The sequence below is a fragment of the Chaetomium tenue genome (assembly GCF_020726465.1).
Source record: "Chaetomium tenue strain MPI-SDFR-AT-0079 chromosome Unknown F5144scaffold_5, whole genome shotgun sequence".
Lineage (NCBI taxonomy): Eukaryota > Fungi > Ascomycota > Sordariomycetes > Sordariales > Chaetomiaceae > Chaetomium > Chaetomium tenue.
Genome location: NW_027117333.1, coordinates 1,203,032 through 1,223,126, shown reverse-complemented (window position 1 = coordinate 1,223,126; position 20,095 = coordinate 1,203,032). Strand labels below are relative to the sequence as shown.

Genomic DNA, 20,095 nt, shown 5'->3' with positions numbered 1-20,095 from the left:
GGGTTTTGTATCGTCTCCGGCCGGCTAGGACTTGAGCTCGTATCTCGACTTTCGCCTTGCTCTTCCTGTTCGCGCTGGGGCTGGCCACTTGGTGATAGACTCGATCGGGAGCGGGAGGAATGGCTGCCGGTTGGAGATTGACTCCATACGACTCGTTCTTGAACGGTCCGCTCTCGTATAATGGTGGAACCATCTCGCGAAATAACCTTCTCTCGAGACATGGTGGCCTTCTCTCGCGTGACGGTTGAGTTAGGAGACGACCGATGGGACGAGCATCCAGGCGAAGTTAGATGTGACTCCGTATCCTCTTCCCTGTAGACCTCGAGAGCGCTACGGAATCCGGTATCAAGGCCCCTCAACTGCATTCTTCGTTCCTTCTCTTGCGCCTTTGCATCTCGCCGCGCTTGCATTCGTTCGCTGAAAACCAGGCCTGGCAAAGCTTGCCTGACCCGGTGCATCGGCCTCCGGGGGGTCGGGAAATCGAGGGAGAGAAATATCTCGGAGTCGTTGCGCAGCCCCCACCAGGGCTCGTCCAGCCCTTTGGATCCATGGGGCCGAGGTACTGTCGTAAAGTACGCTGGGGGGTCGGTTGCGAAGAGATTATATAGGGCATCGTCGTCGCCATAGCCATACCATTCCCCAGGGTCCGGTCCTGAGCCGCTGCTTGAAGATCCACGCCTGCGCTGCTCGCACGTATCGGAACTATCGCGTCGGAGTCGCTTCGTGGGTCGGGATTGCGCTTCACCTGGATCAGCGCTATCGTATCCAGACCGGGATAGCCTTCAGGAGCTTTTTGGACGGCGGGCCATTGCGCAATGGATAGGCATATGGAAACTCAAGGACGATGTTTTGACGTCAATTGGAGTTGACAGACTATTGGCAGCTGGTAAATCTGGAAGGGGACGCGGCAGAATTTTGATGGAGTATGCCCTGCTTAACAGAAAAGTTTTGGGCCAATAGGAGCTTTGAGATTGCCCTGCCCGCGTAACGCCCTGCCCCCCTATCAATTCCGCCCTGCCCCCCTATCAATTGCCATCGAGATATGCGGCTCATTTCTCACGGTCACCAAGGGAACCGTCAATTTGATCCACCAGTCGGCTAAAGACTACCTGACGAAGAATTACAAGTCCAGACTTCAACTAGCTGGGCCCGGTCAAGGGCATAGCAACATTGTCAGACGCTCAACTGATGCGATGTCCTCAATGCTAAAACGCAATATATACGACCTCGACCCTGGCTTCAAACCGGAGAATATGGCACCCCCTGATCCAGATCCGCTGGCTCCAATACGATACTCTTGTGTCTTCTGGGCCGACCATCTCTGCTCCCTGAACAGCGACAACGCCCGGTTCCTGGGAGAACTGACAGACGACGGGAAGGTGTTTGGATTCCTAAAGGAATGTTTCCTACGCTGGCTTGAGAGTTTGTCTCTTATAGGGAAGCTTTCTAGTGGGCTGCTCTCGATAAGAAATATTCTATCTGCCGCTCAGGTATGCTATCAATGCTGTATCATTTTTTGGGTTACTAAATCCAGTTAGGTGCAACCGGAGATTAACCCTGACCTTCTTGAGTTGTTGAAAGACGCAGAGAAGTTCATATTTAGTCACAAACCGATCATAGAACGAGCCCCCTTACAGACATACGGCTCTGCGCTCGTATTCAGTCCAACTTTGAGCGAGATTAGAAATCGGTATTGGAAGGAAAGGTTGTCTTTTATCGAAATGACCGCTGGCATGAGAGACCACTGGGGCGCTCACCGGCAGACGCTCGAGGGGCATGGCAGCTTGGTCTCGGGAGTAGCCTTCTCGCCAGACGGTAAGATACTCGCATCGGCTTCGGGCGATAAGACGATCCGGCTCTGGGATATGGTGACCGGTACGTGCCGGCAAACGCTCGAAGGGCATCACGCCGTGGTCAACGCAGTAGCGTTCTCGCCGGACGGCAAGATGCTCGCATCGGGTTCGGACGATCAGATGATCCGGCTCTGGGATACAGCGACCGGTACGTGCCGGCAAAGACTTCATGGGCATAGCGACTGGGTCTACACAGTAGCGTTCTCGCCGGACGGCAAGACGCTTGCGTCGGGTTCGTACGATAAGGCAATCCGGCTCTGGGATACGGCGACTGGTACGTGCCGGCAAATACTTCATGGGCATAGCAACTGGGTCTTATAGTAGCGTTCTCGCCGGACAGCAAGACGCTTGCGTCGGGTTCGTACGATAAGGCAATCCGGCTCTGGGATACGGCGACCGGTATATGCCGGCAAACGCTCAAGGCGAGCAGCATCGTCAACGAAGTAGCGTTCTCGCCAGACGGCAAGATGCTCGCATCGGGCTTACACGATCAGACGATCCGGCTCTGGGATACAGCAACCGGTACGTGCTGGCAAATACTTAAGGGGCATGGTGACCGGGCCAACACGGTGGCGTTCTCGCCGAATGGCAAGATGCTCGCGTCGGGTTCGGCCGATCAGACAATCCGGCTCTGGGAGACAGTAACCGGTATTTCCCAGCGAACGCTCGAGGTCGAGGGACATAGCAACTCGGTCAATATAGTAGTATTCTCACCAGATGGCAAGATATTTGCATCAGCTTCGGACGATAAGATAATCCTCTGGGATACAGCAACCGGTATATACCGGCAAACGCTTATGCCCAAGACGTATCGCGACTCAGTTAGGGCAGTAGTGTTCTCACCGGACGGCAAGATACTCGCGTCGGCCTCGAACCATCAGACGACCCTCTGGGATACGGCGACCGGTACGTGCCGGCAAACGTTCGAGGGGCATCTCTGCTCGGTCAGGGCAGTAGCGTTCTCGCCGGACGGCAAGATACTCGCGTCGACTTCGGACTTTGATATGATCCTCTGGGATACAGCGACTGGTACGTCCCGGCAAACGCTCAAGGTCCCAGGGGCTAGTATCAACGCCAGGGCAGTAGCGTTCTCGCCGGACGGCAAAATGCTCGCGTCGGGTTGGGACTATCAGACGGCCCTCTGGGATACGGTGACCGGTACGTGCCGGGAAAGACTTCATGGGCATCGCGGCATAGTCACCGCAGTAGCATTCTCGCGGGACAGCAAGATACTCGCGTCAGCTTCGTACGGTCAGACGATCCTCTGGGATGCGGCGACCGGTATGTGCCGGCAAACGCTCGACTGGTATAGCGGCACGGTCAACGCACTAGCATTCTCGCTGGACGGAAAATATCTCGAGACAAACCGAGGGCCGCTGAGTATAACCGGAAATTCCGAAACTTCAAGCAGCTCTGGAGGCCAGAACCTCGCTAGTGGTTTTGTCTTTGTCGACGGCGATTGGGTTATGATAGGGAGGAAGCGTGTTCTTTGGCTTCCCGCTGAGTATCGGGAAAGATGTCTGGCGGTTCGTGATCATACACTCGTCCTAGGACATGCCTCTGGCCGAGTGATGTTCTTTCGGTTTGCTTTAACAGAGTGATGGATTTTCTATAATCGCTGTGATGTCTTAGATATTTTATTATCTCTGCTTAAGTGAAGGGCTTGGGAGCCGTATCTGCTTTATATGATTTACTTTTCGCCCCTGACGTAATTCTTATTGACACTCTTTGCCACTTACCTACCTAAGGTTAACCGCTGGTCCTCGCCCTCCACAAGGTGTGACGTAGTTGCAACAACACGATATACTCAGCCGGGACAGAGAGGTACAGATTTGGTATAGGGCATGACGAAGCGGAATGATGCGACATGATCATCCGAGATGACCTTGAGTACAGGTTCACGCCTGATAAACCAGCAAATGCCGGGCTAATACCGGAAGAAAGCCATTACGGAGCCGCAAGATCCCAGACAGTGTTTACAGTAACCGAGCCGTAAAGGCGCTCACACTTGTCAAGCGCCTGTGTCTCCGCCATGTGCTTGTTAAGGTCCCCATGTCTCGTCCCACTCCTCCGCAGACCGGGGTGAAGGGAGCGCGTCGCCGATACTTACCCCCTCATATCATGGTTTTTCCATATAGCGATGCGCAAAATCCACTCGCCATATATTGCCGTAGACGAAGATGATGGGGAGGACGGGTAGTTACCTACCTAGTTGGTGGCCCGGGTCGTGGCCACGGCGCTCGACGGCCCTTGCAAGCTGTCGGAAGTAGGCACGCACCCAGTTGGCGAGCTGCGCTGAGCCCTCAATTGGCTTGGCCTGAAGAATTTTAGTCTCGATGCTGATAGCCAGCGGGGTCGGAGTGAAGCCGCTGAGGGTGAAGTGGGCGAGGTCCGAGAGGCGCTCGGAGAGCCCGTCGCCTCCTCATGCAGGCTGGAGGAAGATGCCGTAGTCCACCTTGTCCTCCATTAGCACAGGGTCGTCGTCGTGGAATGCCTTGAGTGTACGGCACAGCGCGATCATGGATGTTCCGGAAGTCTATGGCATATTGGCCCTCGAGGGCTTCCTCCAGGACATGGCAATGTACCAGATCGTTCCACGCGGGCTCATCTTCTATCTTAATCCTTGACTCGAGTTCGGTAATGTTGACGCGGGCGACAGCCTAGTCGAGGGTGCGGCGAAATGTAACCACCACAACCACCACCAACCCAGACAACAACAACAACAACAACAACAACAACAACAACAACAACAACAACAACAACAACCACCTCCCCACCTCCACCGACCACACCAACGGCATCCAAACCTGCGCCTTGGCCCCCCACCGCCTACCCTCACCTCGCCACCCTCGCCGGCAACAACAAGAACAAACCCCCCCCCACCACAACAATGTGACGAACCTACTCCAGGATCCTATCCTGTTAGGGTTCAGCTTCGGTGAAGGTAATCTCTGCAAGGATGCTTAGGTTCGGTGCAGCCAAAGGGTGCACAACAATAGACTTGTCTCAACAGTAGGCTCTCGAGCTTGTAGCGAACTGTAGTTGTGATTGCTAACTGGAGAACTCTCAGAGCTCTCCAGGACTAGTGACTATATACATGCCCGATTCCTGGGTATCCTCGTACCTTTGCAACAGGTTGACGGGTGCTATGTTGCTATTGTGCTATGTCCGGTTTTAGCATCATAGCATCTTAGCATTCTGCAGCCCGGTGTTTCTATCCCTTGTTCCGATTGGTTCCTTCAATGATTGGCTCGGGGCGTCCCGCGCCCCGAGGTTCCACCTGTTGGCATATCCGTGACAAACAACAACAACCACCATAACAACCACCACCACATCAACAACAACAAGAACAAAAAACCACCCCCGCCCACGCCGCCACCGCCTCGCGCAACAAGAACAAGACCCTCTGCCTCTGGGACACGGCGGCAGCCGGCGTCTGCTTTGCGACGCTGGCGGGGCACGAGAGCTGGGTGAATGGGGTCGTGGTGTTTCATCCGGGCGGGCGGTATTCAATCTGGTGTTGGTGGGGGGATGATAGCACCCGTAGTGGGGTGTTGGGATTTGGGGGGGGGGCGGGGCATGGTGGGTTTGGGGCGTGTTTGAGGTGGGCGACGGGGGTGGGGGTGGGGAGGGAGGGTGGTGGTGGTGGTGACCGTGGTGGTGGTGGGAGGGGGTGATGGGGAGATGGGGGTGTAGATTCGGGGGTTGGTGGCGACGGGGTGTGTGGATAAGGTGGTGAGGGGTGTTTACATGTACGAGTTAGAGGCGCTGGGGGTGGTGTGATTGGGTGTGGATGTGAATGGGAGTAGTGCTTGTGTCTTCAGTGGGATTTGATCCATTGTCTGCTAAGTACTACGAACGGTATTATAACGTTGTGAAGTCGAGGGATATTCAAGTCTCCGATCCCCAGCTACAAAGGCTCACCAGTCTCTGAGCCCTGAACTGCCTCTTCGCTCCGGACGGTTCCGCCTTCCACCACGCCCACGCCGTCTTGTTGTCCATAGGCACCGTATACTCCGTAAATATGATTCCACATCTCGTCCTTGATGTTCTGAGAAACCCAGCGATCCATGGTTGTCATCTCCTGGTCGTTTGAAACGTTGACGACGCATTGGGTAGGGCGTCTGGAGGCCCAGGGGCGAGTGACCTGGCGATAGGGCTGTGCTGAAGTGTCATTCATGGATGAGCCGGCGGATTGGTGTTTGCGGACCCCCGGAAAGACCCCGTCCATCTTTCTCTGCGGGGCTGACTGGTCGGAGACAGTCAATGTTGTTGGCCGCCGTGCTTTAAATTGCCCAGCCCTGACGGCTTGGGGGGGTTGGGAGTGGAGGATGAGGGTGTTTTCATGGTGAGGCTTGGAAACTAGCGGAAGTCTGATGTAGATGAGATTGGGCTCTGCGTTGGTCCTATTTATGTCATCCGGCAGAGAGAATGAGCTCAACTATGTACCTATTTATGCGTGTGGTCTTTGGGATCATATCAGGAAGGGGGCTCTCCTCTGAGTTCGAAGAATGGACTCAAATTTCAAAACACCCCGAGTCCGTCACATTTCAAGGTGAGTTTGTCCGTTGAGCCACATGATTACATGCCCGTGGGATTTCTCGGTGAGGTTCGGCCATGTTAGCAACATGGTAGAGTGGCCCCGTGTAAGAGAGTGAGCCGGATATAATGACTGGCCTCAAACTTGGCCTCAAAACTGCTGACTCGCAGGAATCAAAAGAAATGGCTGTGTCACGAGCCAAGAAACAGTGGCCAATCCCAAACATCTGTGTATTCGGGCGGCCAGGCTGGCCCGGCTGGCTAGGTTGGGTACATGTACACATGCATGTATCAAGTATCAGCAGCTGCGTTCTTCAATTTGATAGGATCAATGTGAGTCCACGCCATAGGGCTTACTTTTGCTCCTTGGCAGGCAGTTTGAATCTCGCGGTGGGCTCCAACTGCATGTTCCCATTGGCAAAGGCCGCAGCGGCGAGGCTGCGTCGGACCAACTTGCTCCCGTGTGGCCAGTTGGCCACACGGCACGGCGCAAGGTTCCCCTACAGCCTCTCACTCCCCACTCACCCGAGAAGGTATTTTACCCCCCTCTCCCAGCTTCCCTTCTCCAACTTCCTTCTCCCAGAAAGTCACTAATTTCTTCATTTTTATCTGGGTGGAAGGGGCATCGAGAGGCTTTGCTGTAAGTTCCCCCCACACAAGCCCACTCACCCCTTGCACCTGTAATCATTCAATCCGCTCTGACCGGTTTATTAGCTCGATAGCCAACTTGTTGGGCTCTTTCTGAGTCTAGACACAATCCTCGGCGGAGGGCCCTCACAGCCCTCCGTCAACCCCTATTTCGTGGGCATGCAGCAGTAGTCAAGCAGAGAATGGCCCCTGGGGTGTACCGTGGTCGGGTTTTGGAAATTATCCTGTGGGGCTCGAGGAGAATTTCCTGGACCTCCAAGGACTCTCAGGCCATTCGAACTTTGGTTGCTGTGGTGAGGGGGAGGGTGGAGGGTGGAATGGGTCAGGGAGTCCTGGGCCTGTGGAACGGTCTCTGTTGGACTTTGAAGACTCGGATTCTCCGATTGATTCGGATGATATCCAGTTTTTGTTTGGCCATGAGGCTGGGGCAGAGACTCGGGGGGCTCGTGAGGAAAGGGAAAATAAAGCTGAAACGGGGCTTGTGGATGCGGAGGATGTATGTGGTTGGTCGTTCCCTCTCTCGGTTTATCTGGCAAACCAAGTCGAGGTTTCTCGATCACCTTCGGCTTCGGCACGCGGACGATTTTCGAACGAATCTTTATTTCGGCTGGATGATGGCAGTGGGGCTTTGAGTCTGCCATTAGTACCTCAACCCGTGGTCCTGGACACGGTGCCCGACGTCCAGACAAGCAGCCGCTCACAACATGAAGTCGAAGATCCAATACCCGTTACAAAAGATCTTGAGAAGGGACAACCCACACGGTCTTCTTCGAGGTGAGTGAAGACTTCCAAGCTCGCATCACTCTAATACTGGGCATCTAACAGGGCCTCCAGACTAGGGGAAACCCGTGCGTTCCGATGCCCCGAGGTTCTCTGCGAGAAAACATTCATCTCGAAGAGGGATCTTAGGCGGCATGTCAACGGCGTCCACCACAATCTTTTCGTCCGCTGTCCACACTGCTCTAAAAAACTTAAAGCACGGGATGACAACCTAAAACGCCACGTCGACAAGTTCTGCAGGGCATTGAGACGACAATTACGATAATCAATGCACCCGTAATTCAACGCCTGCCAGATGGGTACCTACAGATGCAGTCATGGACTGCAATGGTTAGTGATTTGACCGTTCTTCTTGGCTATAACGGATCGCTCACTAGGTACATAGGTAGGTACTAATCTAGAATTCTAGATCAGGCAGTCTGCATCTCACTACAACTCATTTTGCGCACATCTTGGGCCGCAAACCTGAGTATATGTATCCGATTAACGTTTAATAATGCACCTACCTTCGGTCCGTCGAAGGAGCGAGCCCCATCTTCCGGAATACTTACGTTAGGTACCTCGTCTTACACATAACCAAGTGCGGAGAGAGAGAGAAGACGAGGGGGATGAAGGGAGTTAAGGGAGGGTTGGGATTGGAGTGAAATGAACAAGGTCGTGTCTGGTGATTGTGATCGCTTGTTTGTTGGTCGAACTCATTAAGACACGCTGGACAATTGGAGTTCGTTCAGTTTGACAAGGCTTCTATGGGCGGGATACGACTGATAATGGAAAGATTTGATTCAATCAGCCTTCACCTCTACCCTTTTTGAGAGCGGGGACGTGAGCCAGCCCGATGTCTGGTCTAGTCTGTACCGTGGCTGTTGGCGTGCCTTTTCGTATTCTGCACAGTGCCTTCTGCTTGTTGGGGGCTTGGGGCTTCGCGCCAACACCTTTCTTTAACCGAGTTTGGGACATGGACTGTGCCGAAACTGTCACTGATCACCGTCATTCCGACAGAACTTACGAGCATCCCAACGTACCAAAAACCGCTGCTGCAATGGCCAGCCCAGACAACAAGGAAGACCCCAGGCCTCGCAGTCCCGAGATAGTTGTTGCTTCATCAGCTACGAGTCCAGCCGAGTCCACCACCAAGTTGACCACCACCGCCGCCACCCCCGCCGCCGCCGATCTTGACAAGCCCGTCCGGATACTAGTGCAGACCCGAACCGATCTCGTGCCGGGCGACAAGTCCACTTGCAGCCTAGCGCGGAAAGACGCCATGGACAACCTCATCTGCCAGCACGTGTGGCAGCGCAACTTTGACGACCACCGCGAGCGGGCCTGGGCCTATAACTGCGAGTTTGCCTGGGACAGCGTCGAGTGCTGGTTCCTCGTCGACCACCACGGCCAGGACCCCATGCCGCCGCCAGACCCGGCCGTGGTGTGGTATAAGTGGACGGGGACGGAGTTGTTAGTTCCCGACATAAGCACTGCAACTCACCTTTGAAAATGCATGTTTCAACTCACCGCTGCTGTAGTATCACGGTGCACAGCCCGCTCCCCCGCAAGGTACGCCGCAGGGTGCGAAGTTACCCGTTCACGCGGATCCCGCCCGAGCAGCTGCTGAAGCGGCGGACACCACGCCCGATACCGCCGCCGAGGGAGTTTGAGTCCCGCGCCGAGGAGATACGTGTACAGCGGGCCAGGCTGCGGAACACCTTGGCCTGCAACTTGGGCTTGACCGAGGAGCTCGTGCGGTTTGCGAAGGAGAACCCGGGCCCGGCGGAATGGGTGCGGGCAAGGGTGCCGCCGGATGCGTGGGCGAGGGTCGATGATGATGAGTCGGAGATGCTGTGATGGGCGGGAGTGGCATCAAATATAGGTGAGATGTACATGGGATATATACCGTGCTTATATACCGAGTTACTGTCTAGGCCATCCCTGGGTATGTTGAGGAAGTCGGAGAGATAGAATCCTATCTCACCCCGGATGTTCTGCTGTTCCGCAGGGTCGTCGCTGTGGAAAACCTCTCCACGCTTTTCCCAATGTGAGTTGTCGCCGCTCCCATCGTGATTGTCGTCGACTGCTAAAATGCGCACCCTCGCCCTGCTCAATCTTTCGTATTCCGCATACAAAGTAATGGCCAGCCTGCTGTCCCCACCTGAGTGCTCAGAGTGATTAGAAATCCTGGGCGTCATAACTTCATGTGTAGGTGAGGTAAAGTGGGTGTCAAAAAGTGTTGTTCTATTTACATCTTAATTACAGTACGATTCAATCATCTTGAGTTCCACACGAAGCTTAGAGTATTCTCAACTAAGCTCATCACTACCGTTCTCCTGGGTACGCGGCAATGAATGCTGCGTACGTGGAGGAGACGAATTACTAGGTAGGTAGAAAAAGGTGTATAGGTATCGATCCCAGAATGGAACATCGACGCGGCCACAAAATTAATAAGGATAGGTAAGGTAGCTAGGTATCTATAGTTACAACAAGGCATGCCACCCCCTATAACCCCGCTGTGGTACCCTACCAAAGCGATATGTATTTGAGACCCATTTCACTGGCGTCGAGCTCGACACCGCTCAGGAAATCATCAATACAATAAAGACCGCCGCCCGGAGAACTGTGAACTGGTAGGGGATGATCCCGCTATCCATCTGATTGCCCCCATCCATCCTTTTTTCCCGTCCATCTCATCCTATCTTCCCTGTCCGTCTGATCATCGCCGTCCATCTCATCCTCCTCCTAATAAATGATACCTCACAGTACCAACCACGATGACCTCCCTCTGCAGGGCGCAACTTATGGTAACAACTTATGGTAACAACTGGCGGTGGGACTATGGCACCGCTTCGGTTGAAATCGAAGGCAAACTTAGGAAGCAAGCCGATATTTCCTTTCGTCGGGCAAACGACCTACCGCTGTTCGTTGCCGAGGTCTCAAAGAGCGAGATTCGGCAGCACGTAGAAGAGAATGCGTGCCAGTACATCGGCTTGTCGGCGGGCAATATTCGCGCCGTTTACTCTTCGATCTGGATTACCCCGAAATGAAGAGGGCATCGGTCAGTCTGCAAGCCGCTGGGTCCATTATTTTGACCCATTTTACGACGATGACCTCGTTCAACAGCCTGTTGGCCAGGTTAATCTTTACCTGTCCGACTTAGTCGATTTTACTGGAGTTCCAGCAGAGTCCTGCCTAGAGTTCCACCGCCCCTCCGGGGCCGGCTTGGACGCTGGGGGTCCCCCATGGTGGATGGCGCCACGGCGGAGCACTCGATCGATAACCAGAGAGATGGCTGAAGAGCGCGCCAGGATGGTTCAACCCCTTCTTATCGGTAGCATACTAGTTTTGCTCGTCCTCATGCTCGCATAAGTTGCAATGCTTATAGAGTAATTATGTCGTGTATCGAGCGGGTCTGAGGTTTCAAACTCCCTCCGTATACATCGGGGAACTCGTCGGCGAAGTACCCCTGGTTTTTCCAATCCTGTAGGTTTGGAAGGGGGTTCCCCTCAACACGGTCATCGGAAATTGGCTTGATCAAGGCCCAGTCGAGTACGCTTCGCGCAACGTCCTTAGGTAGGTACCTACCTATCGACATCAGCTTATACCCCCGGAGTATCAGGTAATCAACTTCCCACATATCGGATTGTCGGGAGCAGCGCGGTGTCATTGAATTAAGCTTTGTTTATTTTCTTCGCCCTTCGTATTTCCACGGCTTTGGTATTCCACGCGCTCCAATAGTTGTGCTCTCCATCGCAACAGCGCCAAGATGCGCTCCAATGGAAAAGGGGCGACTGTACCGAGCGAGCACCCAGCCAACCACGGTACCACCCGGTTCGTGCGATATCCAGGTCAGCCCGGAGCATGTCCGGATGAGGAAGTCATGGAAAATCCCACCGCTTAACTGCTCGCTCTTACTGACCTACAATAGGAAATAGATTTTCATGCTAGGGGAAGAATGTATATTTATATCAGTCACCTGGGAAGTGGGAATCTACATCAGGGGCAGCTGAACACTGTCAACAGTGAGAGCAGCATCGCCGCACTTCGCAAGGATGTATGCCTCTTCCGTGTGGTTAGGTGTCGGCGCGTGGTGCCTGGCAAGTGCAGGTAAGTCGGACAATAAAACCTCCCGCTCTACTCATAGATACCTGGGTATCTCCATGAGAATCACGCTAACACGGCCCCGTTGTAGGCGCTTTTGCTGCTGCCGGTTCCTTCACCTGGGACCGCAACAACTTCTATCTCAATGACGCCAAGTACACCATCATAGGGGGTCAGATCGACCCTCAGCGGGTGCCGCGCGAGTACTGGGGACAGCGGCTGCAGATGGCCAAGGCTATGGGGCTCAACACCATCTTCTCGTACCTCTACTGGCAGGACATCGAGCCGTACCCCGGCCAGTTCGACTTTACCGGCATGAACGACGTCGCCGCCTGGCACCAGGCCATCAAGGACGCCGGAATGAAAGCCGTCCTCCGCCCGGGGCCGTACGTGTGCGCCGAGCGCGACTGGGGCGGCCTGCCCGGCTGGCTGAACCAGATCCCCAACATGAAGATCCGCTCCAACAACGCGCCCTTTCTCAACGCCAGCGCCAAATACCTCGCTAAGGTCGGCGAGCAGCTGCGCGACTACCTGGTGACCAACGACGGCCCGATCCTGCTCGTCCAGGTCGAGAACGAATACGGCTACGTAGGCAACGACATGAACTACAAGCGGGCACTCTCCGACGCCCTCTTCGCCGCCTTCCCCAAGATCAAACAATACACCAACGACGGCGCCAGCGCGCTCAAATCCGGCTACCTGCCCGGAGCCCTCTCCGTCGTCGACGGCTCCGGCCCCAAGAACGGCATCCCCGAGCGCGACAAGGCCATCACGGACCCCACCAGCCTCGGCCCCCTCATGGACGGCGAAGTCTGGATCACCTGGTTCGACACGTGGGGCCCCAAGAGCGGGCACGCCGGCGCGGCCGACGCATCGGGCGACATCGACTGGATGCTCAGCCAAGGCTACCACTTCAGCATCTACATGTTCCACGGCGGCACCAGCTTCGGCTTCGGCGGCGGCTCCGGCGGCGGCAGCCCCAACCCCATCACCCCCTTCACCACCAGCTACGACTACGGCGCGGTGCTCGACGAAACCGGCCGCCCAGCCTCCACCTACAGCCGCATGCGCTCCGCCATCGCCAAACACATCCCAGCCTCCTCCATCCCTGCCATCCCCTCCCTCCCCCCGCTCCAATCCATCCCCTCCTTCCCCCTCACCCCTTTCGCCCCCCTCTTCCCCACCACCACCACCACCCCCACCAACCCCAGCGACACCCCCCTCCCCATGGAAGCGCTCAACCAAACCTTCGGCCTGACGCTCTACACCCACACCGCCACCACCTCTTCCTCCGGCGCGCTCACCCTCACCAACGGCCCGCGCGACCGCGTCATCGTCTACGTCAACGGCGCGCGCAAGGGCGTCCTCGACGGCATCTACCGGCGGCCGGCGACGGTCAACGTCGCGCTGCAGGCCGGGGATGTGCTGGGGCTGCTGGTGGAGAATCTGGGGCGGGTGGATAACGGGTTTACGGACCAGCGCAAGGGGGTGGTGGGGGATGTGGCGGTGGGGGGGAGGGTGTTGAGGGGGGGGTGGGGGCATGTTGGGTTTGGGTTGGGGTTTGGCGGGCCGGAGGGGGGGGTGTTGCCTGAGGGGGAGGGTGGGGATGGGGTGGTGGTGAGGGAGGGGGGGGAGCCGGTTTGGTATAAGGGGGTGTTTGCGAATGGGAAGGAGGGGATGGCGGCGGATACGTTTTTGGAGTTGCCCGGGGGGGTGAAGGGGGTGGTGTTTGTGAATGGGCATAATTTGGGGAGGTATTGGACGATTGGGCCGCAGCAGCAGCTGTTTGTGCCGGGGGCGTGGTTGAAGGAGACGAATGAGGTGCTGGTGCTGGAGCTGGAGCCGAAGCCGGGTGATCGTGTGGCGAGGGGGCTGGCGGTGCGGACGTGGGGGAATAACCCTGACCCGGATTGTAACGGGTGTTCGTGAGGGTGAGAGAAGGGAGGCACTATTGCAGCGGTGAGTGGAGCATGGAACTGGTCGTCACGAACAAGGGCTGTGCGAGTTACGACAAGATGACCGTTATGTGCATATACATACGCCAATATATTCGTCCTTGCAGCCTAGAACATGACAAATTCCGAATCAACCCCTCCCAGTCTATGCCAGTTCCCAATCTATCCAAATACTTGCTAACACCAAAAATAAAACCCGAGTCCCAATCACTGCGCTACCAAAACAGCCCTGTACTTCACCTTGCCCTGCTCCAGCAGATCCAGCGCTTCCTTGATGCCCTCCTCCGTCATAGGGAAGGTCTGGATAACGGGCCGGATGTTGTGTGCGGCGGCGAATTCCAGCATCTCGCGGTGTACGCTCCTTGTCGCAACCAGCGAACCTTGAACCGCAATGCCCTGGAGAATAAGCGGCATGTACGGAATGACGAGATTCCCGGCAGAGACGGAGAGCGGGTAGACGCGCGACTTGGGGCCCATCATGGGCATAAGGGTGTCCCATGCGGGCTGGGCGGCAGTGGTCACCAACAAACGCGAGATCGCCCACGAACCGGCGAGCTCCTTGCTCGCGTTGTCAAAGTCCTTCATGGCGACAAATTTGTGGGCGCCCAGGGCCAGGGCCTGGTCGCGCTTGCTATCGGAGCCCGAGAGCACGACGACGCGGCAGCCCATCTTGGCGGCGAACTGGATGGCCAGGTGGCCGAGGCCGCCAACGCCCATGATGGCGACGACCTCGTTGGGCCTGACGTCGTAGAGGGCGGTGTACACGGTGGCGCCGCCGCACTGCAGGGGCGCGGCCTCCTCGTCGGTGATGCCGTCGGGGATGGGGTGCAGGAAGGCCTCGCGCCAGATGGCACCCGAGGCGAAGCTGCCCTGGTCGAGATTGGCGCCGCCGTACATGGCGCGCTCGAGGCAGAAGACTTCTTCGCCACGGATGCACTCGTGGCAGTGGCCGCAGCTGTCGGTCTCGTAGCCCCAGCCCACACGGTCGCCCTTCTTGAGGTACTTGGCCTCGGGCCCGACATCCTCGACGACTCCGACGCCCTCGTGGCCAAGGACCATGTCCGATGTCAGCTGTTGATTTGTTAGTAAACAGGAAACGGACGTGGTAGATGATGTAAGGTTGGAGAGTTGATAACTAACATAGTGGAGATCTAAGAGGTTGTTAGTTGATGGGAAATAAACATATAGGGATGGACACATTAAGTTACATACCAGTTCCGCAGACACCAGATGCTGTTACTCTCACAAGCACCTGATCCCCGACAAGCTGGTCAGGCTTCTGGGTGGTGGACTTCTTGGGCGCACCATCCTTGCCACCCTTGAAAACGGTAAAGGAAGGCATGATGTGATAAGGGACGGGGATAAAAGAGATAAAAGGTGTCTGTCCTAAGTAACTAGGCTGTGGAGATGGATGAGATGGATGCTCGAGTCAAGACTCAATTGAGATTGCTGAATTGAGATGAATGCGATGGACTCTGATGAACTGTGAATTTTCCGATGAACTGCGATGTGAAGATGAGATGCATTGCTCAATCCTCTGGAGCTTCCCCATCGCTTTATACTTCTTGAATCCATGCCAAAAGCTGAGCTTGTCTCCACTGATTCCAGGTTTCGTCACCGGAGTAAGTTTTTCTTGCCTCCAAGCAGCTCTTCTTGTGATGTGTAATCTTTTCAGAGCCTGGATGGATTATTCAGGTTTGGGGGAGCTCCCTCGGAGCACTCCGAGCTGCTCCATCAGGCATGGACTGCCAAGACTGCTCTCGATCGCCGAGCGATGACTCGCCAAGCCGGATCTTTCCATTTCTCTTCCCCACCAACCCACTTGGCACTTGCCCATCTTTCAAGGTTCAAACCTTCAACCCGAATTAATCGCCATGTCGGCCGCATTCAATAACAACACTCCGGAAACATGCGACGCATCCCAGTCATCTCAGCCGGGAAATGCCAGACCCGGCCCCCCGCGGCCCCGGGCAAAGCGCAGCCAAGTAGTCCGGGCCTGCGACTGGTGTCGGAAACATCGGGTTAAGTGCGATAACCACTACCCGTGCTCCAATTGCGCCAATAGAGGAGGGGAGTGTAGCAATGAGTCCATGAAGACCGCTTCTCTTCCCATGGCCCATCGCGAGATTGACCGTCTTCGCCAGAAGGTCCAGGAGTTGGAGCTGGAACTCCGCCAGGAACGAGAGGGCCGGGACATGGACACCCCCAGCACCATGTCCCCTCCGGACCTTGGTAGTGTCACCTCTGACATGCAATACACTCGCTCGTTGTCGCTGCCTTTGTTGTCATCGTCATCGTTATCGCGAACCAACAATGCTTGGGGAGGCATACGCATGAGCACGGCCCGGTCTCCACACAAGACATGGTACGGGCCTTCGTCGCTGTTCTACTTCATCGGCCGTATCAACAACTTCCTGGATCGGACCCTCGAACAGACGCACTCGCCAGATCACATGCTGCTCGACTCATCTAGTAGACGCCTCGATGAACCGACCGCCGCCCCGGAGGAACACTTGGGTTCAACCTCAAACCATCCCCCAGCAGATTCTCTCGCAAAGGCAACCTATCTGAGCCCGACCCAAGAGGAATACTTCCTCGACCTGTACTGGCAGTCTTACCATACCTCACTATTTCCCGTCATTGACGAGGCAGCCTTCAAAGAGCACTACAGGTCCTTATGGACCGCATCGGGCAATACGCGAAAACCGTCAGCACTCGTCGATATTGTAGTCGCCATGTGCATGCAGTACGGCATGTCTATGTTGCCCGCCGTGAAGCAGCAGACCTCCGTGGATAACACCGACGCCGCCATCGCCGGCCGATGGCACTACCGCCGTTCCCAGACCCTGCTGGCCCGCGAGCTGGAGAGCCCTACCGTGTCGACCCTGCAGTGTCATCTCCTGTGTTGCATCTACTTGTGCTGTGGCTCGTTCCAAAACATGGCCGATAGTGCCTGTGGCCTTGCTGTGCGTGCGGCGTATATGCTTGGCCTCCACCTCGAGCCTCCACAGACCATGCCCCAGCGAGAGAGGGAGATGCGGAAGCGTTTGTGGTGGGCCCTGTATGTCTTGGACAGCAAGATCGGCATGAAGCTAGGCCGCCCGTTTTTGTTACCGCCCGTTTCCGATTCCACACCCTCTTTGCAGGGCGATGATCTCGAAGCAGCGCTGCAATCGGGGTCCCACTTCGCCCCTTTGGGAGACAACGTCACTTGGCTGAGTTTCAGTCTCCAGCAATCGAATCTGTTTCATGCAGCCCGGACAGTGCATACAGCCTTCTACGACCAGAGTCCCAACATCGACAGCGGCCAGACCATCTGGGATGACCAACGTGCGCTGGCGAGCCACGCCGAGTTTATCGGCCCCTACATGAAGGTCCTGGACGAGTGGGTTGCTGGCGTACCCGGCGCCCTGAGGACGAAGCGGCAGAACGATGCTGCCTCGTTTTCCACCGACGGATCGACTCTCGACATTGAACCATTCGCACCTCTCTGGCTTCAACGGCAGCGCCTCGTCCTAGAGCTGATGTACCACCACCTTGCCGCAAACCTCTACCGCCCTTTCATTTCCTTTGGGCCCGCAAGCCCCACCGTCGTCGAGGAGGCCGCCGTACAGTGTGCCCAACACGCCATGGCCGTGACCAAGATCACGCATCAAGTTCTCTCAACAACCACGCTCTTAGCCGGCTGGCACGAGGCCTTCCAGCTGCAGTGGAACGCCGCCCTGACCCTCGCCGGTTTTGTGCTCGCCCACTCCCGTGCTGGCTCTAGCGCGACCACCACCGTCACAGCCGAGGCCAGACGCGCCATGGACCTGTCCGTTGCCGTATTCGACATTTTCAGCGACAGCTTCGCCATCGCCACCAGCGCCGCCAGGATCATGCGCGATCTCGGCGCCAAGGTTGACTTCCTCACCCAGCAAGCCCAGGAGAAGGCGGTCGAGCTAGGGAGTCAATCGGTGATGGCGCCGATGAATTCGGGGATGGTGGGCAGTGTCTTGCCTGTGCAGGACATGTCGGCTGCGGCCAAGACGTGGGATGGCGCCCTGGGCTTTGGTGACCTGAACGCTGCTTCCATGCAAGACGTCTTCAGCATGGCCTTTGCTGTCGATGAATGGAGCAATCTCGACTCGTTGTGGCCGGGTATGGACCAGGCATTCGTGCCTGAACAATATGTTTTTTGAGAGAAAACATATTGGGCATGTCTAGGTAGAGAAGGACCATGAAACGGGGAACTCGAAGGTTGTCTCGAACTCCGCGAGAAACCAAGATCCCAAGACTGAGGAGCGCGGAGGTACCATGGCCAATCGGAGGACTCCGTAATCCTGGCACAAGAGGAATCGGGAAAGTTGGCTGACCTTGGCCAACAGGAGTCGCTCCTGAGACCCATCGAGGTCATCTCGGTGGGGCACCCGGAGGAGCTCCGATTACAAGCCCAATCCCTGCAAGGTCCAGCATGGCAGAGCATTGCAGTGGTACTCTGGTCAACTCCGAAATGGACAACACCAAACCTCCAACAGCTTACTGCATGCGACATGGCAGATCAGGCAGGGGGCCCGGAGTCGGCCCCGAGAAGGATGAGAAGGATGAGGTTGAACACCATGGGCATCGACTATATAAGTTCCCTTGATCCTCGTGAACAAACACCATCACTCCATCATCACAACACAACAGTCAACCAGCAATACAACCCACACTCTCACAACCACAATCCAATCTACAACACCTACAACACATCCACCCAAACCATTACCTCTTCATAACTAACATAGCACTTCTACCCTTCTTCCACCAACAACCACCCAAAACCACAACCATGTCTCCCGCTCGCCGCGCTCTCATCAGCATCACCTCGGCCCAGGCCAAGCTCTTCCAGGGCACCGAAACCACCGGCCTCTTCATCAGCGAAGCCCTGCACCCCTTCCGCGTCCTCACCGCCGCCGGCTTCGAGGTCGACCTGGCCTCCGAGACAGGCAGCTACACCCCAGACTGGCTCTCCCAGCAGCCTGACTTCCTCCACGGCGAGGACCTGGCCATCTGGAACGACACCAACAGCGACTTCCGCAAGAAGCTGGACAACATGCCCCGAGCCGCTGACCTCGACCCCTCGCAGTACGGCGTCTTCTACGCCTCGGCCGGCCACGCCGCCCTGATCGACTACCCGACCGCCACCGCCCTGCAGAAGATCGCCTCGCAGGTCTGGGCGAATGGTGGCGTGGTGGCGTCCGTCTGCCACGGCCCGGCGATCTTTGCGGGCGTGCTGGATCTGGCGACGGGTGAGCCGCTGATTAGGGGCAAGACGATCACGGGGTTTACGACCGAGGCTGAGAATACTATGGGCATTATGGCGGATCTGAGGTCGTGGGGGAGCGCGATGGTGGAGGAGCTTGCTGAGCAGTTGGGGGCAGAGTGTAGGTTTTGCATGGGATCTTTTGGTGCTTTGGTTCAAAATGCTAACTTCTCCTCTAGACAAGCGCGCTCCTGGCATCTGGGATGACTTTCACGTTGTTGACGGCCGCCTCGTCACCGGGCAGAACCCTGCGAGTGCGACATCGACCGCTCGCGCTGTGGTGGAGGTGTTTGAGACCCTTTGATTTGGGGCGGCTGGTTGCTTTTGTGGGGTTCTGTTTCCTTGAGAGGTGTACATAGATTGCTGGGTTATCGGATGAATATTATAAGTGCATTCGCTCTGATATGTTACACTTCTGCTTACTTCGGGCGTATCATGTACTACCTAGCCTAAAAATGAGTTTACGCAAAGCAACGAAATGGAGTTTACAGGAACCCTAGTCGTTTGAAAACGGAGCAATATCAATCATTTTCATTTTTCGCTCGGTGTTTTCTAAGACGGCACGGCAAGAAATTGCACCCACAGGTCGGTGTCAGGTAATTGTTGTGAAGCTGAAAGTATTGACACCTCCCTAATCAGGGGAACCCAAGCATCCCCCTCTCGTCTACCAACAGAACAAGACCGATGGATGTGTTTATTTGCGATGCCCAAGATTGGCGGATTAAATCCATTTTCTGAATCCCTCGGGTCATTTGCACGGCTAAGAGTGCAGCTAGCATCGTGATCTGACAGGCCCGCTTCCTTGTTCGTCATTAGCAGTTTCTCCTCCCTTCTCCTCTCCTGTGTTGATCCCACCGTCACAGTAGCCCATCCCCCGCCACAGCCGATGCGCGCGAATCGGGTGGGTTACTAGCGAGCCGGGTTAAACCGTCTACTACCTAAAGTCG

The 20,095-nt window shown here is 56.0% G+C and overlaps 6 protein-coding genes across 6 annotated transcripts; 4 read left to right on the top strand and 2 right to left on the bottom strand.

Annotated features, from left to right (window-relative positions):
- Positions 1-5,673: 5,673 nt before the first annotated feature.
- Positions 5,674-6,084, bottom strand: F5144DRAFT_613547 (uncharacterized protein; the record flags this gene model as incomplete). Its single annotated transcript, XM_066791750.1, has 2 exons — positions 5,674-5,705; positions 5,778-6,084. The coding sequence occupies 2 exons, from the start codon at positions 6,082-6,084 to the stop codon at positions 5,674-5,676; spliced, it is 339 nt and encodes a 112-aa protein (XP_066641106.1).
- Positions 6,085-8,775: 2,691 nt separating this feature from the next.
- Positions 8,776-9,755, top strand: F5144DRAFT_576640 (uncharacterized protein; the record flags this gene model as incomplete). The annotated part of the gene is made up of 2 exons (XM_066789151.1): positions 8,776-9,272; positions 9,341-9,755. 2 exons carry the CDS (start codon positions 8,776-8,778, stop codon positions 9,657-9,659), a joined length of 816 nt encoding a protein of 271 aa, XP_066641105.1. The 3' UTR covers positions 9,660-9,755.
- Positions 9,756-11,857: 2,102 nt separating this feature from the next.
- On the top strand, positions 11,858-13,835 carry F5144DRAFT_653033 (glycosyl hydrolases family 35-domain-containing protein; the record flags this gene model as incomplete). The annotated part of the gene is made up of 2 exons (XM_066793067.1): positions 11,858-11,912; positions 11,998-13,835. The coding sequence occupies 2 exons, from the start codon at positions 11,858-11,860 to the stop codon at positions 13,833-13,835; spliced, it is 1,893 nt and encodes a 630-aa protein (XP_066641104.1).
- Positions 13,792-15,534, bottom strand: F5144DRAFT_535543 (chaperonin 10-like protein). The gene is made up of 3 exons (XM_066787040.1): positions 15,074-15,534; positions 15,002-15,012; positions 13,792-14,932 (listed from the first exon to the last, which is right to left on the bottom strand). The coding sequence occupies exons 1-3, from the start codon at positions 15,201-15,203 to the stop codon at positions 14,069-14,071; spliced, it is 1,005 nt and encodes a 334-aa protein (XP_066641103.1). The 5' UTR covers positions 15,204-15,534; the 3' UTR covers positions 13,792-14,068.
- A 144-nt stretch (positions 15,535-15,678) lies between these two features.
- F5144DRAFT_282073 (fungal-specific transcription factor domain-containing protein) lies at positions 15,679-18,218 on the top strand. The gene has a single exon (XM_066783716.1). It carries the CDS (start codon positions 15,736-15,738, stop codon positions 18,040-18,042), a length of 2,307 nt encoding a protein of 768 aa, XP_066641102.1. The 5' UTR covers positions 15,679-15,735; the 3' UTR covers positions 18,043-18,218.
- Positions 18,219-18,581: 363 nt separating this feature from the next.
- Positions 18,582-19,576, top strand: F5144DRAFT_282063 (IgE-binging protein). Its single transcript, XM_066783715.1, has 2 exons — positions 18,582-19,269; positions 19,328-19,576. Exons 1-2 carry the CDS (start codon positions 18,675-18,677, stop codon positions 19,450-19,452), a joined length of 720 nt encoding a protein of 239 aa, XP_066641101.1. The 5' UTR covers positions 18,582-18,674; the 3' UTR covers positions 19,453-19,576.
- Positions 19,577-20,095: the final 519 nt, after the last annotated feature.